At 36.2% G+C, this 27,359-nt stretch overlaps 3 protein-coding genes across 3 annotated transcripts in view; 1 reads left to right on the top strand and 2 right to left on the bottom strand.

The window, feature by feature from the left end:
• Window positions 1-1,318, bottom strand: part of LOC118272389 (TBC1 domain family member 12) — a 46,527-nt gene extending 45,209 nt beyond the window's left edge. Inside the window, exon 1 of the mRNA XM_035588862.2 lies at window positions 454-1,318. Coding sequence (XP_035444755.2) covers window positions 454-887 — 434 coding nt within the window. The 5' untranslated portion in view covers window positions 888-1,318. The remainder of the gene's footprint in view (window positions 1-453) is intronic.
• An 820-nt stretch (window positions 1,319-2,138) lies between these two features.
• LOC118272939 (uncharacterized) overlaps window positions 2,139-27,359 on the bottom strand; it is a 50,018-nt gene continuing 24,797 nt past the window's right edge. Inside the window, exons 17-36 of the mRNA XM_050693377.1 lie at window positions 26,976-27,124; window positions 24,306-24,513; window positions 23,673-23,823; window positions 22,949-23,151; window positions 17,497-17,508; window positions 14,952-15,053; window positions 12,739-12,870; window positions 11,170-11,378; window positions 10,038-10,191; window positions 9,336-9,510; window positions 8,555-8,729; window positions 7,928-8,021; window positions 7,767-7,828; window positions 7,152-7,395; window positions 6,049-6,242; window positions 5,168-5,452; window positions 4,469-4,719; window positions 3,880-4,044; window positions 3,232-3,401; window positions 2,139-2,546 (exon numbers count right to left, since the gene is read on the bottom strand). Of these exons, the coding sequence (XP_050549334.1) occupies window positions 2,454-2,546; window positions 3,232-3,401; window positions 3,880-4,044; window positions 4,469-4,719; window positions 5,168-5,452; window positions 6,049-6,242; window positions 7,152-7,395; window positions 7,767-7,828; window positions 7,928-8,021; window positions 8,555-8,729; window positions 9,336-9,510; window positions 10,038-10,191; window positions 11,170-11,378; window positions 12,739-12,870; window positions 14,952-15,053; window positions 17,497-17,508; window positions 22,949-23,151; window positions 23,673-23,823; window positions 24,306-24,513; window positions 26,976-27,124 (3,228 nt within the window). The 3' untranslated portion in view covers window positions 2,139-2,453. The remainder of the gene's footprint in view (window positions 2,547-3,231; window positions 3,402-3,879; window positions 4,045-4,468; window positions 4,720-5,167; window positions 5,453-6,048; window positions 6,243-7,151; window positions 7,396-7,766; window positions 7,829-7,927; window positions 8,022-8,554; window positions 8,730-9,335; window positions 9,511-10,037; window positions 10,192-11,169; window positions 11,379-12,738; window positions 12,871-14,951; window positions 15,054-17,496; window positions 17,509-22,948; window positions 23,152-23,672; window positions 23,824-24,305; window positions 24,514-26,975; window positions 27,125-27,359) is intronic.
• Window positions 18,109-19,690, top strand: LOC118272938 (glycine cleavage system H protein, mitochondrial). Its single transcript, XM_035589678.2, has 2 exons — window positions 18,109-18,395; window positions 19,019-19,690. Exon 2 carries the CDS (start codon window positions 19,024-19,026, stop codon window positions 19,561-19,563), a length of 540 nt encoding a protein of 179 aa, XP_035445571.1. The 5' UTR covers window positions 18,109-18,395; window positions 19,019-19,023; the 3' UTR covers window positions 19,564-19,690.

Genomic DNA, 27,359 nt, shown 5'->3' with positions numbered 1-27,359 from the left:
AGCCATGTTATAATTTATTTTAATTAAATGCAACTAAACACTTCCTAATGTTATGTAGGTATGACATAGTTGTATAAAGTGCTTGTCAAGCAATACTTTCCATATAAACAATACTGGCATGAAAAGAATGCATTTAAAAAAAGAATTACCTCTGGCTGCTACAAATACCATTAGGAAAATGAATAAAAAAAAGGACAATAACAATAATATTGGATATTGAACTTTCTTGCAAAGAATTTTGAGTCTAATTTCCTTCAAACGAGTGTTATCACATGTGCGAACAAGGAATTAATAGTATGTTTATGATTTAAACATTGTCACAAAATAATAATAACTAGTTTGGTAAATTAAAACAAACATAACATGTTTTCTATTTGGAAAGAGGAAAATTTCCCACTAGGTATAACAATAAAACTGTTTAATTATAATTATCTAGTAATAACATAGGCTTACCTGCTGAAAAACCCGGACAATCCTTTCTTCTTCAGTTTAGCCTGCTCCTGGTCATGCGAAGTCACATCGGAAACTTCATCGTCTTTAGAGGCAGCAGAGCCGAGAGAACACTCAGACAGACTGGAGACTGTACTTGAGAATGACCCACCATCCTTGCCTCGGTGGTGACCACTCACACTGCCCCACTGCAGAGTACTCTTCGGGGAATCACTTGTATCACTTTTCTCACAAGTTGATATGGAGAAGTTACCCTCATCACTGAAACTGCTCTTCTTTGACAGCTTATCAATGTCATCAGACGTATCCTCAACCTGTTTCTCCACTTTAGGACTCACAAAATGCAACTGCTTAGTTATCGGGTTGTACGCAAGCTGCATGTTATCCAACGCTTCACTGAGGCGCATCCCGCCTTTTTGGCACGGCGACGACGACATCGTGATTTCGAAATTCGAACACCAACACAATCAAAGTTCATATCCATGTTTATGTACACAATAATTATTTACGAAAGCCATTATTGTAAACTTTAATCAGTCAATCAAGCACACGCGTGTTTACTATTGTACACTTCTAAACATGGGACATCACTTAACACAAACATTACACTAACTAATTTATTCAATTGTTTCATATTTTGTTTTAACTACAATCAGTAACACAACCATTGACCAAATCAAAACAAGAATTTGTTTGCAGATATTTACAATGGTGTGAATATCAAACTGAAGTATTTAAATTATTTTAGATAAACTTAACACTAAATTTGTTTTTAACTTATTCATTCGTTTCTATCTAAAACAAGAAATAAACACAAAGCAACACACCCATCGCCTTTTACTTTCCACTGTAAATTAAGACTGACATAACAACCAGTATTGCTAGCACATTTTTTTGTTTTCCCACCCTACTTAAAATCAGTGGAGTGTTGTAAGCTTATGAAACGTTTGCTTTAAAAACGTCATTTATTGGTAACACAACAAACCTCTATTACAACACGAAAAAAAAGACTTGAATGAATAAATAACGATAATTGACTATAACTACTGTATGTGTGTACTCTGTTCTAGGCATTTCGGGTAAGTTCGGGTAATTTTGACCCATTTGGGTGATCTTGATCCACATCCTATAACCAACAGTAATCTAAAACAAATTGTATAATACTTATTCAAAAGTTTGGGTCAAAAATACACCTAGTAAGGGTCAAACAAACCCGATTTTACGGGATTTAAATGATTCGGTTTCCTAATAAGCGATTTTCTCATTTTTATTTCGTTCATTTTATAATATCGTATAAATATTCCGATTGTAAACGTAATTTACGGCCGTAATATTTTTGGAAAAATCTGTTTTTATTATCTCTAGAGATTAAGGGTAAAAAATCCCATGATATTTGCAAAATTTGATAAACTGGCAACATTGGGTTGTTTACGTCTGGCGTTCAGAAACTGATGACGCTTTTGGATGTGACGTAACGTTCGGAAACGTGTTATTTAATATTATTTTTTATTCTTTGATGTGAAAAATCTCTCTCATATGCAGCTGATGAGACTTATTTTTCTTGTAAAGGGAGAGTACTATAGAAGCAATCAGCTTAATAGTCAAACGCTACGTGACGAGCACTGGTCTGTTAGCTTTTGGAATAAAGGGCATCAAATAGGTACATAAATAAGAGTAAAACAATCACAAATTATCAAAATAATTTATTTCTGGTATTTGTCTACACTGAAAACATTTAAAAATACTCTGTGGTCTTTCGATTACAACCTCGAAGGGTCAAGTGAACGAATATTGCTTCAATAACTAATATTATAAAAATAGATTCATTATTATACAATACAAATATTTACAATTACACAATAAGTTGCGTATAAATTAACTAAACATCATTACATCAGACAACCGTGCGTATTTTTGGCGATTTACAAAAATAAAAAATGCCTATTTGAGTTTTTATTTATAAAATAAATTACGTCTTGCCGGGAAACGATTAATATACATCCTCAACTCTTTGGTTCTTTGGATGGACTCTTGTCTGTGGCGCCGAGTTCGGGAAATAGCTCCATTACGCATAAATCTAGTAAGTTGTAAACAAGCTGAAACAAAAATGGAGAATAATAATTATATTATGCATATCATGATGATTATTGAAATGTGATACGAACTTGCATCCTTATTAAATTACCTTCCTACTGAGTCATTTCAAGATTATACAAAAATGTAATCTTCAATTTAAATACATAGCGATACGATTTATCAGATATAGATAACAGATTTTGAATGATTCATTTTCGGCAAGTACTGATATACTTGTTATAATGGGATTTTCATATCCTTGAGATGTATGAGTAATATGTAGTAAAATTAGATGTTTTGCGTTGCATAAAGATGATGGTGCGACTCAGTGTTCCGGTGTTTTCATGGTTGTATCTATTGTAGATCCTGGCTTACAGGAGTTGCATCGGTTTAGGCAGGTTGCGGCAGGCTAGTCCCAAAAAAAGGCAGGGGTGGGGAGATTGGGGTTTGATGACTTCATTTACATGGCGAAACCAAATAGTTATTAATTTATCGGTTCATATGAATTCGTTCGTTCCACGTGGAGGACTAAGGGGGAGGCCTTTGTTCAGCAGTGGACGTCTCTCGGCTGATGATGATGATGGATGTTGGATGATGATGGATGTTGGATGATGATGGATGTTGGATGATGATGGATGTTGGATGATGATGGATGATGGATGATGATGATGATGATGGTGATAATGAAGAATGAAGAGTGTGTACCTGCTTGTTAAGCTGCGGCGCCTGTATAATGTCGAAGGCGTGTAGTACAGCGGTCCGTAGCGCGGGCGGCGCGGCGCGCGGGATGGCTCGCTGCAGCTGGCCGCGCGCCTGCACGCGCTGCACCGACGCCTCCACGCGGGGGACTGAGCCACGCTTGCCGAATAATAGGCCTGGAATTTATATTAGAAATTGAAATTTAGGATTTCTTTGACTGTGTAGGAGAAAACTAAGAGGAAGTTAAGTCGTCAGTTAGAAATCAATATGATCAAAAACTTCACTAAAATAAAACTGACAAAAGGATAATATAAAGTTAAGGAGAACTAGAATAGAATCAGGCGTTACTTTGCGGAAATCTATGCTACACTAACAATACATTTGATTTTTAGTTTCATTTTCACTTTTACGTGTATTTTTTTACATGCGGTGTGCAGCACCACCCGCAATTAAATGCACCATGAGATGCAACATACAAACACACACATGACATAAAACAGAGCATCCTGGAAAATGGAGGAGCGAAACATATGTCGAGTATATTATATATATTATTATTTCTAACGTATTGTTAGTGTCGTCAGTAAAATCTAATAACTCATACATAACATACATATACTATTGATAGGTAAACACAACAAAACTAATACCCACCATGTCCTAACCTAATGAGATGCGCCAGTCTCCTCTCGTTCAGCAAGTTGCGCAGCGTCCTGTCCAGCAAGCTATTGAACACATCGTCGACCAACGTCCGGGCCAGCGCCGCTATCGAACCAACCACGCGGGTGATCACACTGCTTACTTTTATCACTTTTATTACTGGAAATTAATGTAATAAAAATTTTTTAGCATATAATATTACACTGAGATTTTTAGGTTACCTATTTCATCACAGGCTACTGAAGAAATTTTGGTTTTAGCTTCTGGACTTCCGAAGAAATCCCTTGGTCGACAAACAGGTTAATCTACTGACGCAAAGTGTTTTTGGTGATCTTAAGACTTTTCGGACTTTTTGGTTAAATATTTTTATAATAACTATCGTGGGACATACTAAATTAACTCAAAATCATGGTCTACCCAGTAGGCTTCGCGACGCGTCGCCACGTCTGTCAGTCCCTCTGTGTCTCGAAACTAGTACAGCTTTTCTCTATGAATTTACGTGAGTAAACCATGATTTATACTTAATTTTTGGTTAAAAAATCTGTAAGGAACATAATATTTAAGTATTTTTGTGTATACTCACACAAATACATAAGACACTGCGTAAACCCAACAACACACGTCTGATACTCTTTATCAACATTACTGAACGTAGGTTCAACATCGAAGTTATTCTGGAACACGGATGCATGAATGTTGCGGACGCGGCGCTGTCGTTTGTACTGGACTTCTACTGCCACATCCTCACTCATCTCTTGTGCTTCCTCCACGTCACGAGCTGTTCCATGCTTCCTGGAGACAGAAGGGACGGGATCAGGTTGCTTCTGTGATAAACTGGCGATTTGAATAAAATACATTCAATTGAGAAAAATCTAATCTTAATTATGTGAGAGTAGCCTTTGTTGACTGTGTTTGTTTCATTTCGTTGATTTAATGTGAAACGGGTTATTTTAACGGATAAGTATGGCATGTATGTTGTAATGAAATAATCTCTATTTCCTATACCCTTAGTATAAGTTTGATTTACGTTTAACGTAATCGAAACGAAAGCCCGTTCGGCGCTCTGATTGGCCGGCACGAATAAACCAACCAAACGATTACTTTCGATCGATTCGATTACTTTAAACGTAAATCAAACTCATACTAAACGTCATGAAGCATAATACCGAAATTACGTATTCGTTATTAATTCATCCTGCAGCATTCAACAGCACAAATACACCTGCTCAAACCAAAAACTCCTTAAAACCAATCACCATAATATAATATAAAAAATACTCACAAAGCCTGATACCGCTCAATATCAGAAGACACCAGCAGATTCCTGAGAAAACTCTCCAAATGTTGTCCTTTCTCCTTCCTCAGCCTCAAAGCAACACTTTGGTAAATATTGCCCAGGTCCGAGCTGGTCGCATTCAACGTGGACGCTTGGACTACTATTGAGAAGTCTCCGTCTTCTGTGAGGAATATCCGAAGTAATTCACTGGTTTGGAGGAGACTCTTCTGCAGTAGTCTCTGGAGGAAGTCCTCGTATTTATACCGTAGAGTTTCTAGGGGACTGTTGTCTCTGTAAAGGAGGAAAGATGTGGTTTTAGTTCTGGAGTTATTTGAATTTTGGACTATACGATGGTAAGAGACAATATCAGTAAGATTAAGTATACTGCTAAACAAAAGTATGTGGCATGCAAACGTGAGTGGCTTTAGTCATAATTTCCATAAAGTAGGTGGTTTGGACACTAGTGGACAGTTTTTAAACATAACAAAGTTTGATTCTTTTTGGTGTAAGTCGGTAAACGAACAGACTTGTTGTCACCTAATGGTAAGCAATCGCCGCCGAAACACCAGAGGCGTTACAAGTGTGTTGCAAGCCTTTTGGGGGATAGGAATTTATGGTTGTTGGGGAATCAAATAACACAAACTAAACTGAACAGGTTTAGCCTTGATATTTGGATTGGGACAAGCCCGCCACAACCTCCCATACCGCTGCAACTCCTGTAAGCCAGGATCTACAGTAGATATAACCATGAAAACACCGGAACATTGAAGTCCGGCGCGTCCCAGGGACATGAATGACTGTCTTGGATCCCGCAACGAAATAAATCAGAAGATATTATTAGAGGAGAAGAAAAGATTGCCTTGATAATGTATTTCAGAAATCCATACCTGCGCGAAGGCAGCGAGAGGTCGTGCAGCAGCGCGTCCCCGTGGAACTCGTGCAGCTTGCTCCTCAACAGGTGGAAGTCGTGCTCCGAGCGCTGCAGCGCCCACAGCTCGGCGGGGGCCGCCCCGTCCACGCCCCCCGCGCGGTGCACCGTCACCGTGAACACGCGCACCGCGCCGCGACGAGGGGGGACTTGCTACAGGGTACGACCAGACATATTACTAAGAGGGATATGTCTACTCTATAAGATAAGCTTTACGGCGCAATTAATCTCAATCCAAAATGTTTGATAGATAGCGATTAAACGCCAACCCATTAATACTATGCTAAAAACCAAAAATACTATTCTGAAAACCACATCAAAATCGGTTCAACCAAACTCGAGATAATCACGCACATAAGTACGTACATACAGGTCAAACTGAGAAGGGGCCATCCATAAATTACGACACACGAATTTCATTATTTTTGACCCCCTCCCCCGTCCTTGTCACAGTTGATCACATTTGTGAGACCCTCTCTAGTGTGACGTCACATTTTATAATTTTACATCTAGATTTTCTAGATAAGAGTTTTTAGATAATAGTTTCAAGTTCGTGTTTTAACAGTTAGATTATAATAATTGAAATGTGACGTCACAAAATTTCAGACCCCTCCCGCCCCCTTGTCACATAAAGTCACACTTCGTCGACCCCTTCCCCCTCCTTAACGTGTGATGTAATTTATGGATGGTCCCGAAGCTCTTCTTTTGATGTAGGTTAAAATGATCGATTTCTGACATCATTTGTATGAAGTTTGTGTCAAAAACTGTGATCAATCTTCATCAATGTGAAAGAAAATGACATGAATGATGAAAGGTTTATGGTAACCGACTAACCTGTATCATTCTATTGCCATTTTACGCAGTCCAATAAATTCATTAAAACTCTACTCAAATCTAACTCTTTGCTTTGTCTAGAGACGTAATTAAGTACACATTTGTGTTCACACAAATCAATATACCCAACACCACACCACAATAAATATTATACAAACCTGTTTAGGTTTGTATAATATTTATTGTGGTAACTGTTTAGGTTTGTATAATATTTAAACTAATACTCACCAACTTAGTCTCAACATTAGTCAACACGACCTTATAAGTGCTCAGATCGTGTCCTCTCAGCGACTCCTCAACGGCCAGATTATCCAAATACTTCAATATGTCCATATTGTCCACTCCATCGCCCTCCGACTCATCACAGTTTGTGTAACAATCCAGGACTTGCCCGTCGACCGTCTGGGGCTTCAGGGCACCTTTCAAACGATGCCCTAACTTTAAAGCTTGGTTGAGAAGTCTCTCGTGGGGTCTAGAAGAAAAAAATTAACATAAATATCCAGGATCTAAAATGTTTTTTTAAATAATTATAAAGTATTTTTTAAGGTTTCTTTGAGATATTGGAGCGGATACATTTCGGAAAGTGACTCCGTTTGGCAGAGAATAGACCCGCCTGGATTTTGGTAGCGTTGAACCTGAACAAGTTGGCGTCACCCCAAACGGAGACCGCCTTCAAGAACGGTCTATATTTATGATTAGACTGAATTTTACTATATTTATGATTAGACTTCTGTCATCTATCACTTGTCATATGTCGTCACAAAGTAAAAGTCTAATTCAATAAGTTTAAACAGAGAAATTTAACAACCATTTTTGCTATAAATAAAATTAAATTCAACTTACTTTTTGACCATTTGCTTCTGATACCCCGTAGGCAATCTGCTCCCGATAAGTAATTTGTAAAACTGTGAAACATAATGACAATTATAAACATATTTTACTATGGAGATATTTAACAAATCTCAAGTTATTTCAGCCAGAAGATAATTTTAATCGTTACTTACCTCTTCACTATGCAGAAACTTAGGCAGCCATATTTTTTCTAATAAAGAATGAGATTGTCGCGCCGCCTGGTACAGCGCTCGACTGGTTTGGAATCTGAAGACAAAGGTACATTTGTTAAGCTTTAGTTAAACTATTAAAAGAGTTTAGACTAGAGATCGACATAGAGTATCCGTAATATCTCCCATTATTTAGGACAAAAATACTATTGGACCAACTAGGTCCAATATAGTAAGTTTATTTACGTGGAAGAGTTATGCTTCTGTTCAAAGTGGCCGGTTCAACCGGAGTGAAACAGCGCTTAAGAATACCGATAAAAAAAGGTCTTTAACGCACTTGTGAACCATCTACTCATCTATGGAAGTCACTGACTGTTTACCATTCCGTTTGCCCTATAAACAATGAAACAGTGAAGTTATTTTCCCAATAACGGCTACAATAGAGTACTTTTAAACGTCAAAATTAAAAAAAAAAAACGAAAAAATAACGGACTACGCTGACTAGCAATACTGACATAAACTAAAAAATAACGTGCAGACTTTACACAGATATTTATGGGGCAAAAAGAAAAGTTAGTATTAAAGAATAATATAGGTAATTTGTAGTTGTTTTTGTTGTAGACTACATACTTGTTAATACTATTATCCTGCAGCATCAAGGCCTGCAGCTCGGCGGCGAGGTCGGCGGCGAGCGGCGGAGTCCCGGCCGCCAGGTACGTGGAGTACATGGCGCGCGCCGCCGCCTGCAGGGACTCCTCCTCCGAACTCGTCAGCTCGGGGTTCAGGATCTTGGTTTGGAATGATTCTGTAATAATATAAGGTGGGATTCATTAATTATAAATAGTTTATATATGGTAAAACGCAAGTCTTTGTCCTAATCGGTGGTAGATACTCGTTTATGATAATTGTTAGCTATACAGCTTAATAGCTTAGCGATAGCTTTCATCACATTCATGTATTTTTTATGAAATAAGGCGAAAAACGATAAGACGGATTATCTGATGGTACGCCATCGGCCACTCCCTTGGAAATATACAACAATAGAGGAGTTACAAATAGATTGGATATTTGAGAATTGGGGATCGGGAGAAGGATTGGGTTTAGGAATCACGCCCGAAACTCTCAGTTATCGACTGTCAACTTCACAAAGTTAATTTTAGATGCTTATAATACAATCTTTTTAACGCGACGTCTTGTGTGAGCGATCTAGAAGCGAACGCGAAGCGGTGCGGTGACACGCGAATTAAACGCGATGTGGTGTGACCAAGCGAGTTGATCGTTCACCGCATCCCACTCCGATTGGTGACGTAGCCCACATCAACAGATTATGACAGTTTGCTGTTTTCGCGCCGCACGGCATCGCCTTCGCGTCTAAATCGCTCGCGCAAGACGTCGCGTAATAAAGACTCACTAATGTCATTATAGAACTGCAGCAGATGCAGATGGCTGGTGGTCTTCATGTACTGCATGAAGGCGTACAGCAGCTCCTGCTCGCCGATGACCAGGTCCAGCTCCAGCCGCAGCAGCCTGCAGCGCTGGCTGTACATCGACTCCGTCTGACGGACGAACGTTTCTAGGAATTCTACCTGTAAAAATTGATTAATGTATTTTTATTGATAGGTACAAAACTCCCAAAACCAGGAGATTTTAGGTAAATTAGATATAATCATGAAAACACCGAAACATTACAAGTCCAGCGCATCCCAGGTATATGGACAATACGGGTGTTTTTCCACCAGAGATGTGCTATGTAGTCATGCTAGGAAGATGTAAGAGCTAAGCTGTAAACTATGTGACCGTTTCCACAGATACTTAGCTATGTAGCTGTGCGAGAAAGATGTGCAGCTCGAGCATATGATGATAGGTTTAGTAGGGAAACCATACATAGTACGTATTTTTGTTGAGTTTGTTTTCGTTCGTTCTTCTATTTGTACCAAAGAATATGATTGGTAGAAGCCAAACGCATTCACAGTAACGTAGCATGGCACATCTCTGGTGGAAGGTGATTAAAAGCCCAAGTTTATTAGAGAGCATTGCTTTGCTACCCAGTCTCTGTGAAAATGTAATTTCAACTACACAAAATATAAAAAGTAGCTTAGTAAATTAATCTTACCTTATAATTAGGCGTAGTAGGCAACTGTGCCATAGTTTCGTCTCCCGTGGCTAATATAATGAGAGTGTTCAGTATATAAGGCTCGGCTAGTACGTCTGTTAGAGACAATAGCACCCAACCCGCGAATATCTCTCTTATTAACACGCGAAACACACTGGAACAAGGGAATGTGAACTTTAGATAAAGAGGTTAAAGTTGAGTTTTCTTTACACGCGAAATGTACTGGAACAAGGGAATGTCAACTTTAGATAAAGGGTGTTAAAGTCGATTTTTCTTTGTATCGAACTCGACTTTGTTGTAGACTAGAACAAATAAGTTGTTGATTTCAGATTAATCTAGTATATGTTGTCTAGTAAATTGCTCCATGCGGGAATCGAACCCGCTACCCGTTGCGCGGCAGCTAGTTGCCCAGCCACCACAGCAACCGTGCAGTCATGGCACCTTTTAGTACTAAATTATATAAAAGTGTATCGACTATATCGTTTAAAAAGTCACATCAAAACCTAACTTACAAACATACTAAATGTAAATTGCACCTTACTCATATAAACATAAGGTATAAAATGCAATAAACTACTATTCACAAAAAGATATAGAGATTTTGAATGCAATTATCACATTGTAACCACTCGCAGCTACTAAGCAGTGATAATTTGCACCTTGTAAAGGTAATATAAGTGTGCTAATAAGGCTACAGCTGGCTAAACGAGTGTGTAACGACCTGTGCTATCAATAAAGACTTTTTAAATTACTATTTAAAGAGTAATCATGGAGTTACTTGCTTTTTCTTATTTACGGGTATCTGCTGTCTACACTTAGGAAAGATTTAAAGAATATGGCTAAAGGACCGTGAAACATTTTGATGTAATTTAAATAGTATAAGTTATACAGAGGTGGTATCCAAAGGTGGATTAGTATAAGAAAAGTTACCAGTCCTATTCTAATCTATGATTTATACTTGGGTAATTACAAACGTGCGAACTGTCACGTCAAAGGAATGCGACAATGCTATACAACTCGCATAAGTGTGAGCGAGAGATCTGATAAAAATTACTTAAGATAGTTCGCACGTTTGTAATGGCCCAACTATAAACTGTAAAATAAATATGTAAGTAAGTGATAAAATACTCACGAATTCTGCAACTCATTATTCTTCAATAAATACGGCATTATGGCGTTCGTGATACATCTTAAATACTTTAGCTCTGCGTTCCTATTGGCGGCGGCCGGATGGAGCGCCATCTTGGAATCCAGCGCCACCCCCGGACGTGACGCGCATACTGAGTAGTGACGTAACGCGCACGGTACTAACCGGGACGTTATGAATTTTGCGTAGTTTATCTGGAAGAGAAGATTTAGACATTAAAATAGAAAAAAGATTTAAAAATACATATAGATTTGCCTTTTTACCCGACTGCCAAGGAAGGGTTATGTTTTTCGCGCGTATCTTGTATGTATGAGCCTAATATTCTTTATTACCTCATTTCTTCGAAACGGCTTGATGGATTTCGACAATCAGGGCATCGTTAGATTCGTCTTAATTACCCAAGTGTTCTTAGATATGTGACGTAAAAAAAAACCAACATGGCGGCCGTGAGGCGCCCTAGATAGAAGTAAAAAAAAAAATTTGCTACAATATGGGTATCAAATTAAAGAGCTCATCATGAGGATTCCAAAATGGTATATCACTGATATATAGAAAAAAAAATACTATGTGCAATTAGGTTCTTTATTATCCAAACTAAATACTCGTATAGGTACTACGCGACGCGATTGACTAGCGGTTTCTGAACTGTCGTTTCGTGTCGCGGGTGAAATCTTGAGAAACACATAGCCGTATTATAACTAACTAAAAAGTGTTAAATAAAAATAAATTAATTAAAAAAATTAAAAAACCCGACTGCATAAAAAACACTTTAAATAAAAACTGAAAAGTAAAAAACAAGCTTAGTCTAAAAGTGTAGATAGCAATGCTATTACCACAAAATTAAATAATTTCATAATCAATACACAAAAAATAATAATCTTATGCGAAACATAATTGAGTGCAACAGTCGGGACCCATATTGAATGATTTTAGTCTAGTTTATTTAATGGGTCTAATAGCATTGCTATCTACACTTTTAGACTAAGCTTGTTTTTTACTTTTCAGTTTTTATTTAAAGTGTTTTTTATGCAGTCGGGTTTTTTAATTTTTTTAATTTATTTATTTTTATTACATAAAGTTTTTAAACTGACATGGTCACTAACACTATCATCATGAATTGAGTTCATCCGTGATCATGGTGCTTGCAACAGTGCCGAAATATCGTAATCTCATAGACATAAATAAACATGGTAAATATCCCGTCTCAAGTTCTAATGATAGTTTTTACATAAAAACAACTTGAGGCTTGAAAGTAGACTGCGCGATGAAGAGTCTCTCCGTGACTCGAAACTAATAGAGCTTTTCTCTATTAATGTACCTACGTGACTAGGTAAACCGTGATTCTCACGATAGTTATTATAAAAATAAAAGGACTAGAGTTGGTTTCTTATGTTCTACTGTATTTAAAAACAAATCCTATTCAAATAGGTGGCAGTGAATGTAAACGAAGAGGTAAACCAAACTGATAGCGTTTAACTAATTGTCCTAAATGATATTTAATAAAGTTTATTACACGTAATAATTTTATTACAGTGAATGAATTGAATAGCTTACCTTAACAGCTCTCTGCAGCAAACAAGCGGAGGCATATCTCAGCTGGTACCGCAGCTCGTCCACGAAGAACGGCTGCAGCGTCACCTTACTGTACCACGAGTTTATAAACTGATCCAGGATCGTGTTGTAGAACTGGAATAGACGAACAAAAGGGGTTAGTTTTAGACAAAAGTTGGGAGAAACTGAAATGGGGATATTGTAATAGAACTGCTTCTCAGTGAATTTTTGTCTGACAGGTTTTCTTTTGGGTTGAATGCTGAGAGCAGATTTTTTTTTATAATCTATACTAATATTATAAAGCTGAAGAGTTTGTTTGTTTGTTTGTTTGAACGCGCTAATCTTCAGAACTACTGGTCCGATTTGAATAATTGTGTTGATACTGCATTTATCGAGGAAGCCTTTATGAATATAGCCTTCCTCGATAAATGCGTGATCATAGCCTATAGGCTATGAAACATCACGTTATGACCAATAGGAGCCAAGCAGAGCGGGTGAAGCCGCGCGGAAGTAGCTAGTAAGTTTATAAATATCTAGCTCAATGACTCTAACTGGTTGAATGCTAAGTGCAAGAAAGAAGTACTAGCTCGGTGGTTTTCTAAATCCAGTAGTTTCGTCTGTGCATTATTTGTCAGTCTGTCAGTCACTCGGTCTTTTTTTTAGGGCGATAATCATTAAGTTTATGTAGTCCGCAGCTCCGGATCAGATATCAGCCCTACTGAGTCCCATCTGTAGTGGTCTGACGGAGCCCCATCTGTGGTGGTCTAATGGCTGTTTGAGGCGCGCGCTATGTATGTTGTATAGCTCCGTCCCTCATCACAATCGGCACGGCGGCGAGCTACCCTTGCTCGCTTTACAGAACCACTGGCGATAGCCGAAGATCGTCCCGCGATAGAATGTCAGTTTCTTTCTAAAATGTTTATAATAGCGCGGTAATTTCTACCGTGAATATGATGTCAACAATATACTTTAGTTTGTTCGAGTGTAACTATGAATATTACAATACATTATTCTGATAGCCATATTATGCACGGTCATTCGTTTCAAAGGAAATATTAAAGTATAGAAACGTCGCTGTTACATAAACCGTGTTATTTTAAAATAACTATTATATAACTTGCTGAAAGAGTACATAGTAAGTATTCTTTCAGTAAATTCACTTTCCAATATAATTATTAAAGAGTTTTTACTCTCGTAATAGAAATATCGTAAGGTACATAAAATAAAAAAAAACTTGTAAATGTGCGCAACACTCGCCGCGTCGATTGACAGGCATGCCACTCATATTTATGGGCCCTTGCGATAGCTTGAAACTAGTCGAGTAATCTCGTAAGAAACAGTTACCTATTTATATTCTGCATATTCTTATTAACTCAATATCAATCTCTTAAAAAATTTGAGGAATGAATCTCCACTTCACAAATTACATAATCCATCATTACATTTCATTACAAGCAAGTGTCATCGCATTCAGAATTAGAGATGACCTCACCTGCTCGCACTCAATTGTTTTGGTTTGGACTCGCTATTGTTTCGCTTATCTACTATTTAATTCAACTTGACCTTCATAGTTAGTCTTTAGAGTTAAATAATACTAGATTCTTAGTAGCGCGTGGTTGCATTTGAAATTTGGATGTTGAAATCATGTTAGGTAAGTCTAGCGATGCTGAGATTGGAGCTGCGGACTATTTAGCGGGTTTACCGGGGCTCCGGTTCGAAAAGCAGGAGTAGGAACGGGTTGGTTTTTAGTGAGTAAGAGTCTGCATGACACTCCCTTTCACCTCGCAAGAGACAGGAGAAGTCATTAGATGATTTTCCCCCTCAAATAAAAAACAAGTGTTGCTGAAAGCTACAATTCAAAGAACGGTACGGTGAAGATTGTTAGTTTTAAATCAATTTCGGTGTTTTTTTTTTAACTTGGGACTGAAGGCACATTGATATTAAAGGTAGTGTAAATTCAATCATACACAAAACTAGTATGAGGTTAACTAGTTTTAAGGCTCTCGATCGTCGTCTTAATATGTTTTGGGTAGCTAGTAATTTTCTCGAAGCGAGGCATAAACTGATAAATGTCATTAAAAAACCAAAACGTCTTTCGACTTGGACTTAAGTCACTTTCTGGTAATGACATTACATTAGAGTAAATAAATATTTAAAGAACTGTTATCTGAATACGATTACAACATCTTCAAATAAAATTATCTAAAAGTACTCACATCCTCTATCGCTTGATCCAACTGTTTGTGTATTTGTAACCCCACCCAGGGGTCCGTGCCCACACTGGAGTCATGTCTTTCACAGTCCTTCGACCCACACGTCTCGCAACCCTGCAAATACAAGTAAATTACTATTAAATTAGGAAAACTCCAAAGAAAACATTATAATGTTGTCATACACTGAAAATTAAATATGTAATCTATACTAATATCAATATGAAGTTGAAGAGTTTGTTTGAACGCGCTAATCTCCGAAACTACTGGTCCGATTTTAATGATTATTTTTGTGTTGGATAGCGCATTTATTGATGAAGTCTATAGGCTATAACACATTACACTATGACCAACAGGAGCCGAGCAGAGTAGGTAAAACCGTGCTGAAGAGAGTTTGTACAGTCATTATTATATTAGTTGTCCAATCACTTTATAACACATAATATAACATAGTAAGCAAGTCAAACCTCATAGTCAATGAAACAAATAGAAAAACAAATGCTATTCTATTTTCTATAGGTAGTCAAAAGTCTTAAGAATAACCAAAATAGGATTAGTCATGTAAAATAAACAAACTTGGTAGTGACTAATAAGATGTTTCAATAATTCGAATATGACATGAGTCATACCTCCCCCTCGTAATTTCAAGAAACTGTCAATTACGATTTATTCAAGAAATTATGACTCATGGTGTTAAGCATTCAATTGAATAATACTGTATTTTGAGATGAATGATGAATGTGAGGAAAGTATAACGAATATGGCGGTCCATTGTCTCTGCCTACCCCCATGGGAGACAGGCGTGAAGTTATGTATGTTTTATTATTAGTAGAAGTTATTCAATGGCTTGTGGGTAAAATATCCTTGTTTGTTAATGTATTTAAAAAAATGCAGCATTAATTTATCAGTAGCAGCAAACAGTTGCTGCATACAAATGTCGCAGAATACAGCTCGTGAATATGAGCCTCTAACATGGCTTGAAACTAAACGAGATCCAACTCAAATAGTTATGATGTGACTAAGCCGAAAAACTATATTAAATAATTTAGTATGTCTCATGGAAGTTATAATACAATTTAAAAAATTGTTTAAATAATTTTGCTTACCACAAAGGGGTCATGTAACTTTTCAACATTTTTATTTATTGTCCTATTCATTACATTTATCATTGTATTATCTTACCTAGATATTCATCTTTTAGCTACTGCTGCATTTAATGTTAATGAATTTGGCCATAGAGAAGAATGCCATACCAGCTATCTAATCTTTCACATATTATGTAGATAATGTTATTGTTATTAAAAATCAGATATGTGTTGTAAAACAATATATTATAGTAGGTATATTGATAGTATACTTAGCACCTGTTTCAACACCTTCATATAAGTGCCTGATAAACTTATGTGACAGATAGTGCATACAAATTACATTCTTAATTCAAAGTTATCTGATACATAGCGGCTATCCAGACATTGTGAAACAAGTGCTTAGACCTACAACCTACCAAAAGTAATTATAAGTACTTTTAAACAACTGACTGCAAGGCACATGTTATGTTATTAAATAAAAACTATTATAGTTAACTTGTTCTCAAAACAAACTATTATAGGTCCTTTGTATTGTAACAGACTGAAAGACATTTCCAATTAATTACTTTGAATAACTAAAATAATATTGTGACTCAGACCAAAGTTATCTGTGTCTTATGCTAAAGGTCCTTAAACTACACTTGGGAGCAAAGAAACAGAACCTCTAGCATTTTTACTTTTACATTTACTTGATAAATATTTTCTGAAACAAGTATTTTCATTAAGAAAATACTGGTTATGTTATATGAAAGGTCATTTAATAAACTTTAAAAGCATTTAGTTTTAAAGCAAATAATTTTTTTAGAATTATACAAAGAAAAAAATGCCAGTGGCTCTGAGTTTTTCTCCCTACTGTATTTTGCACTACTTCTACAGTAACCAGTATCTTTAAACTGGCTTCTATCTGTACACAGATACTTATAGATAAGGTCTAGCTAGATAGTTAACTGATAAGCAGATTAACTGAGAAAGTTAGAAGATAGTACTAGTTTTATGCTTCACCTACATACTTAATACATTACTTGATATACTACTAGAAAACAGACACCGAGCAACGACTTAATCAATTAATAAGTCAATAACTACGATCAATAAAGTTCCATAACTTCAAAGAAAATATAAAACAATAGTTAGTTGTTTTCTTGTTAGCTTCCAATAATTGTTTTCAAGATAATTGCTTATCAAACATTTAAAATGATGAACAAGGAGGCGTACATGACCTCAATAGTGAATAACGAGTTTCCTAGTAGAAACAAGTAAACAGTAAACAAAAGGTATGTTCACTCACTTTGACAGGCGCTTTCCCCTCATCCTTCCTCGTCTCACCGACGAAATGGCACTTTAACTTTTCAATATAATCGTGTAAAATACTCGAGTTGAGCCCGTAATAACAAGCCAGACATCCCAACACATAGCTAAATGCTATTGTGGCAAAGTGAAATCTGAAAATAAAGTTAACAAACATTGCAATATAACTCACAGAGTACACAAATAAATTGAAAAGTATTAATACTACCTGTAAAAATATAAAACTGCGATCGACGTACATAGAATACCGAAATAAATAATATAATTTTTATTATCAAATTTCTCTGAAAGCTTCGTTTGACATCTTTCACTCATGGCTAAGCGAATAATGACGTTTGTGTGACGTATAATTTGTGATCATTTGACAGCTGCAGTGTTGCCTTGAATGTAGAAAAAAGACTGGTGGTCTCTAAAATAAAATAAACGCCACTTAATTTGTCTGATGGGTGCTGTTGAAGAATCAAAAAACGGGGATCTTTTATACGATGCAAGTAATTATTGTTCCTGATAAACTCGTTGTTTACCAAATTAGTTAATGATCAAGTGATCACTTACCATTTTACTGGCAACAAGAAAATCGTTCAGAAATATTTTTGTAATTTAGAAATACACAATAAAATTTTAAACAGAAACAATTAATAAACCTATTTCCTGTGCACAAATAGCAGTTATTTACATAAAAATACGTCAACTATTTCTTTGCATGCAATTTAAATTAGCATTTTTGTTAAAATCATTGAAAAAAGTAAACCTAATCAAATAAACGTCAATTCTGATTCTGGAATTGTGACAGATTGTCAATTTGTCTGTTTCCCGAAAAATACAAAAATCTTATCAAAAAAATAATATAAAATCATTTTTGTTTTAAAATTGTGAATAAAAATTAACGTACATCTGTTTACACAATTTCATTTCTTATTCATTTATAATTTCTCAAATATTTAAAATATAACCTTAACATCTTAGTAGATACTTGAGTCAGACAGCCGGTTGTTAAATATAACAGCCAGAACAATATTTTACAAGCTTTAGATCCAAAGCAAGTTCTAGCCAGGTAAATAAAATCCTATAATTTTCACACAATAAGTTTGTTATTACAACTATAGAATAAGATCGAGGTTTCATTCAAGTAAAAATCAGCTTACACAACTTCTCTAGTTATATTAGTGTCGGGTACCTACGGGTACAAGAAAGTGTACTATATTATATGCCAGCGGCTTCGCCCGCTTTGCAGTGAGATAAAAAATATTCTACTAGTCAGCTCATACCCTGTCTGTAACTATACTAAATTTCATCAAAATCCGTTTAGTAGTTTCAGAGTGTTTGACGGATTAACATCCAAACAATCAACTTTCACATATATAATATTAGTATAATTGTGAAATTTCAAATCGAAATTTTACAGTTTCATATTGAAGCAAAGTATTCAGTTTTAATTAACCTCATCTTTATTTTAAATAGTCTGAAATAGATGTCAAATTTTAAGATAAGCTGACCTTTTGCCCATTTACAATGTAAACAAATTATCTAAATAATTACCATTGTTTACATTCACTTATCAAATTGTTTACTATGTTATCAGAATATTTCAAATAACTTTTATAGATATGAGTTGAGGTTGTTTTACGATTTATCTAGCAAAGCCTCTATTAATACTTATTGTACTTACATTTACAGATAAAATGGCATTCCAAAGATGCGTGCTACACCTATCAAGACAATACATAACAAAGAATTGCTTACTGCAGTCGGCAAACAAACAGAAATACACTAGCACTCAATTCAACCAACAATATAGTACTAAACAGCCAAGATTGTTCTCCGACAGACATGAATGGGTTATAATTGACAAAGATATTGGAACTGTAGGCATTAGCAAATACGCACAAGAATCTCTAGGTGACATCGTCTTCGCACAGTTACCTGAACCAGAATCTATGGTGCATGAAGGAGAAGAATGTGGAACCCTCGAGAGTGTGAAAGCAGCTAGTGAAATATACTCACCCATCAGTGGTATCATCAGGGAAAAGAATGTCGAAGTAGAAAGTAAACCAGGACTTATAAACACTAACTACTATGACAAAGGCTGGTTATTCAAAGTAGAAATGACTAACGCTGAGGAAATACAAAACTTAATGACAGAAGAACAATATAATAAATTCCTTGAAATGGATTCTGAAAATAAAGAGAAAGATGAAAAAGAAAAGGGTGTGGACGCATAGTTGTACATTTAAAATCTTTATTTGTTTAATTTATTAACTGTTACTAGAGATAGTATGTTGTGTTATTTTAGTGCAATAACAAATTTTGTTACAATTTTAAGATTTAAATGAAAACAACAAACCAATATTGTGCGTTATCATTTTTATTCGTGCAATCTTAACTACAAAAATCAATGGTAAACACATGTCTACTTTGGCATCAATCACACGAATAGTGCAATTAATATTTATCACAATGACTTTTTGTATGCCAAAAAAGTAACATAATTATCACAAAAATTTACAAAATCTATCACAAATTAGTAAATATGGCAAAACAAATGTGTACTATGTGAAATTCCTTATAAAATACTAGACCAATTAAAGTTTACAGATAAAAATAAATGCTGTAATACATTGTCATTGGTGCTAGTACATTTTTGAATATAAATAAAACTACCTACATTGACAATACGACCAAAAAGATCTGTGAATTAAAAATGCATACAGATCTACATCATAATTATTTTGAAGGACAATTTTATAGAGAATATTATTTATAATGTGGTTGAACATTGGGTACCACTGAATACAATGCGATTTGAGCTTTTATTTACGTGTAAATATATACCTTATGACTAGACATACACATAGACTTTATCTATAGATAAATGTGTGGATAAATTCAAAATTTTAGGGCACTCCCATTAACATGTAGATAGGGGATATTAGGACTAATTTATTATAGTTTAAAACAATTTTCTGTAAACAATCAATCCTAAGTACTGTATTTTAATTAGAACGTCAGGATTGAGGAGCCAAAGAAAATGCGTTCATCTACAAAATTTACTCTGTTTTACTATTTTATTCCTATACTGCAAAAACAAACACAACACCTACTAAATGATCATTATGTCGAATATAATAATTGATCGCTCATATCCAGTAGTTAAATTTAGATAGAGGAGCCATACTAAAAGTATTGTATTTTCTTACATTTTAGCGCCACAGAAGCGAAATTTGTAGAAATATGCAAAATTGCTGCTAAATGATACAAAATTTTCAAAAATATTCATCTATTACTTAACGAGTTATAGGTGGCTCCTCAATTTAAACGTTTAGATCGAGGAGCCACTTTTGCATTAATATATCTAGTTATATATCTTGCTGCTAAATCTAGAATTCGTGCTGCAAAATCAGCTTCCTTGCTGCTAAATAATGGTAAAATCAGATTTTAAAAATCTGATGTGGCTCCTCAATCCTTATGGACATAAATAAAACTACCTACATTGACAATACGACCAAAAAGATCTGTGAATTAAAAATGCATACAGATCTACATCATAATTATTTTGAAGGACAATTTTATAGAGAATATTATTTATAATGTGGTTGAACATTGGGTACCACTGAATACAATGCGATTTGAGCTTTTATTTACGTGTAAATATATACCTTATGACTAGACATACACATAGACTTTATCTATAGATAAATGTGTGGATAAATTCAAAATATTAGGGTACACATAGGATATTAGGACTAATTTATTATAGTTTAAAACATAATTTTCTGTAAACAATCAATCCTAAGTACTGAATTTTGAACTTTACCCACACATTTGGTTTTTGATACAATAATATCGTTTTGAAGTAGATTAGAAGCATTTTGAATCCTTTTTATAATATCAATTACAATACTTATTTCCACGATACTGTTAAATAATACCGTAAATAAAAAAAACTTATTCCAATATGTAGTCAAATACAATGGCTTTTAAAAATAGAACATTAACGAAATATTGAAATGAAGGTAGATTTCATAAATAAGAAGACTTACCGCTGTACTCAGTCATATAATGATTACTTAACCCAGTACTTAGCAATCGTTTTCGGAACAAAATCGTTACTTAAGATTAGGTAAAGTAATAATTAAATATTCGAGTGCGGCAGTTAATATGAAAATAAATGAGTATAACAAAATCAGATAGTTATAATGAGAGAGAAACTTTAAATAAAAATTTAGCTAGGAAAAATGTGATAAGTACTTCTACACTAAACACAAATAGTAAACACACATTTTGGAATTTTTCATAAAACCTACAATATTAACTTCACCCATAACATAGTAATAGAATAGATTTTAATAGTTTTAACATCATAGACAATAGATTAACGTAATTGGACTGTGCCCAGGGTTAATATAACAGTATTGAATATGTTAAAGTTACAATAAAACCTTACAAACTAGAAATATGTCTGGTAAAAAGCTTGAGTAGAGATTATTATTACTAATATCAATTATACATGGAATACAATGTTTAACACGTTAACATAAAATTATATTATTGTTAAAATAAATGACATTGGAAGAATAATGCTGTACAGAAGTTTACAAAATATAAATGTTAAATCAGAGTTACAATCTTTGGGTCATAGCTTACCACTAGGCAATTCACAAGCCGATCTCTTTTTATAATAGCCTTTTCTCATAAGATCTTTGCTTTCCACATCTAAGATTCTCTTCGAGTACAAAAAACTGACAATCAATATTCAATCTTATAGGTTTGTTAAAAAACCTAATTTGCATGGCCTCTTAAGCTTTCCAAATGATATAAAATTGAGATTTTTAAGATGCTTCGCGAAGCAGAGTATTGTTAAATATGTACAGACATACAAACGTATGTATTTGAGTAGACACGTAGAGGATACTAAACACGCAAAAATGGCGTATTTTTATCGAAATTACTGGTTTAATTTAAGTGTACTTTAAATACAGCTAAGCCCACTCGTATGAGAATAATTGGCTTAATACAATGTATATTATGTAAAATATATTTAGCATATTTTCTCAATACTTACGTAAGTAGTCTCAATTCAACTAGAAAACACATGTCTTTTCCTAAATCCCAATTCCCTGATTGGATTTCGACTAGGTATTTGCATTAACCATTGTTTATAAATTGTACATTACTATCTCAGCTTACTTATATCGGAGTATCCTTATAAAAACACCTAAGGGTACATTACACCTTGACATACGATGCCTGTACTTTATACATGTTGGAAAAGCCCGTCTGACAAGAGACATTATAATTGGACTAACAAAATTACTACTTTAAAACCTCCTTTTGGTAAAACTCCCTATACATCATTCTTGCCATTTTTAATGGGCCATCTATCTCATCAGAAAGGCCTTTACAACACAACGAAACTAGTCAAATCCTCATACCGCACACACAAAGTACCAAAATATTATCCCCGTAAAATTACAGTATACTTCAAGCTTAAGGATTATTCTTACTACCCATCCAACTTCTCCAATTAGGGCTGGGTGTCTTTAACTTTTCATACCATTTAACGTTGAAAGGTTTGTCTAGGGACAGATTAGCAGTAATTTGGAGTACCTTAGTCTGCGTGTTGTACGTGAACTCGCAGGGCTTGACGCACGGCTGGTAGTTGATGGCGACCATCTTGATCGGCGGTTGGTTTAGAACTGAGATCTTGTTGAGCGATGGCACGCCGTACCCCCACCACTGCACCGTGCTTCGAATCTCCGTTATGTTTAGTGTAAATTCTATGTGACTGTATTTCTGTTCTTCGTAGGTGTCTGTGGAAGAAAATACATAGTTAATTAGAATCGAATACTAAACAACAGTTACGAATGTACTAGAAAAAATTGTAGCATGTTTGATCTTTATTCTATGATGGCTAATGTTTTATGCTCAGGTGGCACTAATCTAAAGTGAGGTCTTGTTTATGTAATCAATATCCATTGATTTACTATAAAAAAAATTAAGGTTTAATGAATTCACAAAAAAAATTTCTCTACTAGACAAACTAACTACAATAGTCATATATTAATTTCTGACTCTCATCAATATTTCCGCACATTGCTATCTATTCATTTACAAAGGGCTTAGTACGAGTTTATTCAATAAACGTAATTTTTTTACGTTGAACGTGATTGAAACGAATGCGCAGCTGGCCAATCAGAGCGTTTTTTCGTTTAATTTCGTTAAACGTAAAGCAAACGTAAATAACTTCAAACATTAACCATCCATTCCAGAGTTTATCAACCAATTTAAAAACCTACTACTAAGTAAATCAAGCCTCTAATTAAATACTCACTCAGGCTATCACCATCGTCCCAGTAGAGTTCTCCTCTAGCCTGGTTATCTCTATCAGGCACCACGAGCAGTTGTAGCGGAGAGCTTCGCGTGTTGGTCGTGGTCACCGGGCCTTGTACCGGCGGCTCCTGCATCGGGATTATACCTCCGCCCTGATGAAGGAAAATTAACGTTGATTTTATTGATATAATGCGCTATTTGCTTTGTGATGGCCTGATAGTAGTATACATTGTCACCACCAAGATAAAAACTGCGAACTACTTTTTTTGAGGGAGAAAAATCATCCGACGACTTCCCTCGCCGTGGGTGAAGCGAGAGGGAGTGTCAGACTCTTACTGACTAAAAACCACCCCGTTCCTTCTCCTGCTTTAGGCTGGAGCCCCGGCAACCGTTTACGTTGTCCACAACTCCGGATAAACCGCGAACTCCTACCAACCTCTTTTGCAGAAAATATAGTACTGCATACAGGCTATTAATGTGCAATTTTAATTATCTTGCGCAAATCTATTAAGACTGTCAGAGTTCTAAGTTTAACGAGATCGAAATGAACGCACGTACAGCACTCTCAGTTAAAAATTGCACTCCCATCTCCACTTAAAGACACACTTATCCTAAATCAAAACACCAACCATACCTTAACCGAAACAGTTTCGTTCTCCATGACCTCATAAGACTTGTCACTAGCAATGAACTGTCCGTCGAGGATGTTGTACCATCCATGGGGGCCGGGGAACTCGGCGCGGACCGTGGCGGCGCCCTGCGACAGTATGGGCGCCACCATCACCCACGGACCCACCATGAACTGGCTGTCTATCGAGTGCAGGTTGTTCTGCTCGGGCGCTCTGACGAGTAAGAAAGAAAGAAAATACGTTTATTAGGCACAGACAGGAGACTACAAATACACTCAGCGGCACGGAATCTTGGCCAAGCGCGTATTCTGCGATAACAAGAGCTTTAAGTGTTTCTAGTGTTTATTTCTTATGAAGGTGGGTACAAAAAATGTTTACCCATAGTTCAAGAGGGTAATTCATTATGTTTGAGTGCATTCTGTACGATAGTTTAAGTTTTAGTCGAATCGGGTCATTTAAGCGAATAAGTTCAAGTTTTAAAATCGTGTTTTGTGAAGCTTTTCCGTTCGGTTGTGTCAATTTTGTGATATTGTGTGTTGAATTCAATAACTAGCCGTGTTTTAAAAGCAATAAAAATGCCACTAACACCAGCACAGGTTGCACAAGCCGTAGCACTAATCGACCAAGGGTTAACACAGCGTGAAGTCGCTACAGTACTTAATGTACCACGTTCTTCGATGCAGTATGCACTAAAACGATATCAGGAGACAGGTCGCTACTCACGTAGGCCAGAAAGTGGCGGCGTCAGATGCACATCTGTCCAGGACGGTCGCTTTATAACGTTAGCAATTCTAAGAAATCGCTACCTTACAGCGGTTGAGATACGCCACAGGCTCCAAATCACGAGGGGTGTCAATGTAAGCGAGCGTACAGTGAGAAGACGAATGGAGGAAGTAAATTTAAAAGCCCGTAGACCAGCACGTGGCCCACTACTTCTCAGACAGCACCGAGTAGCCCGACTTCAATTTGCTAGAGAACACGTGAACTGGACCCACGAGCAATGGGCTAAAGTACTGTTTACTGACGAGTGTAGAATCGCTTTGCGTGCTCCAGACGGTCGAGAAAGAGTGTGGAGAAGAAGAGGAGAGCGATTTTTACCAATTACCACCACACAAACTGAGAGTTTTCATGGCGGCTCAATAATGGTTTGGGGAGGAATAAGTTCCGACGCTCGCACAGAGCTGGTTATCGTCGATAACCGCTTGACTGCAGCCCGATACATTGAAGAAATCCTTCAGGAACATGTTTTGCTTTACACAGGCTTCATAGGAGAAAACGAATTTCTCGTAATGCATGATAACGCTCTTCCGCACGTTGCACGTTGTGTCGAGGAATACCTTGAGGAGGTCGGTATTAGAAAATTACAGTGGCCAGCTCGTAGCCCGGACTTAAATCCAATAGAGCATATCTGGGACATGCTTAAAAGAAAAATTAAGACGAACTCCAACCGCCCCGATACTCTAAATCAGCTTCGCAGTGCAGCACTGGTCGCTTGGGATAGCATACAGCAAGTGGATATCCGAAACATCATCCAAAGCATGCCAGAGCGCATGCAGGCGGTTATTAGAGCTAGAGGAGGGAACACCCGATATTAAAAACACAAAAAACACAACAAAAATACAGTTACTTTTAATTCCATAGTGTATTGAAACTGATAGTGTAAAGTTCTTCGTTTTCTGTAAAACTGTGTTTTTTTTAAAAACAGTATTTTCGGTGTAGTGTACTTGTGAAAACTGACGTTTAAAATCATGAAAAACAGTCAATAGTCTTATCTACCTTTAATTTAGTGTCAATATAAGTTCTAATCTAGAAATATCGTCAAATTCTTACGTGGCCAAGTTTCCGTGCCGGTGAGTGTATTTAAATAAATTCTTTTTCTGTCGCTTGGACTGTATATTAGTTTTACATTGTTCTCACATTGTTGAAGTAATCGAAACAATGTAACCAAGTGGAGTTACCAACCTATGGAGTTTCTTGCTCGTTCTTCTCCATAGGAATCTACACTTTGGAATGAGCAAATAGCTTCACTAGAGGGCTGTGTATGTGTAGGACAGACGTTATTAATATTATTATATTTGCTTTGACGTTCAAAAGTGCCTTCCTGGTCTATTTGAAATAAATGATTTTGACTTTGACTTTGAGTTCATCCGTGATCATGGCGCTTGCAACAATGCCGAAATATCGGAAACTCATAGACATTAATAAACATGGTAAATATCTCGTCTTAAGTTCTAATGTTAGTATTACAAGGTTTTGTTGAATGTAGCTAAAATTATGTGAAGTGTGAGATTCTGTTTATTGTAGAAATGATTCCTCGCCTTAAATATTTATTAATAGCTTCATCAAATTACTTATTGTAATGTATTTTTAAGGGAGCAAATCATAGTCATATTGTTCCTTCTTCAAAAACAGGTCTAATGGATGACATCGCACACAACAGAATTTCACTAAAATCACATAATAACAATAAAAACTGGCTCTAATCAAACAAATAACAGTCACCAGTTCAAGATACATAGCACACAAATACAATAGTAATGCCCGAATACTCAAACGCTGCTCAATTTTAAGACGCTCTCAAATGTAGTACTGTCACTATCAATTCTTTGTAAAATGACAGAGATAGCACGATATTTAAGTGCAACTTAAAATTGAGTAGCGTTTGAAGAACTCACTCGAAGAACAGCGGCCTGACGACGGTGTCCCCCTGGACGTGCGCCCTCCAGAACAGCGTGTAGTAGTACGGCAGCAGCGCGTACCGCAGCCGCAGCGCCGCACGAGACGCTGACACCACCTCCGGGCCCAGGGATACCGGGTCCTGGGGCTAAGGGGGGAACATGTCTTTATACATTCAACTTTGTGGGGTACTCATGTGGATTATTCGAGAATGAGCTCATCGATATGAGTCCAATAGAGCTTCTATTGGACTCATATATCATGAGCAGCATGCACGCTGTTATCATGCATACAATATGTATGTATGACTCCAATTGCGCGGACGCAGGAGCATAAAATTTGGCACACTTATAGTTTATGTGTAGGAGAAGTGCAGAACGTTA

This window comes from Spodoptera frugiperda, chromosome 4 (assembly GCF_023101765.2).
Source record: "Spodoptera frugiperda isolate SF20-4 chromosome 4, AGI-APGP_CSIRO_Sfru_2.0, whole genome shotgun sequence".
Classification (NCBI taxonomy): Eukaryota; Metazoa; Arthropoda; class Insecta; order Lepidoptera; family Noctuidae; genus Spodoptera; species Spodoptera frugiperda.
This window is presented reverse-complemented; position numbering and strand designations above follow the sequence as displayed.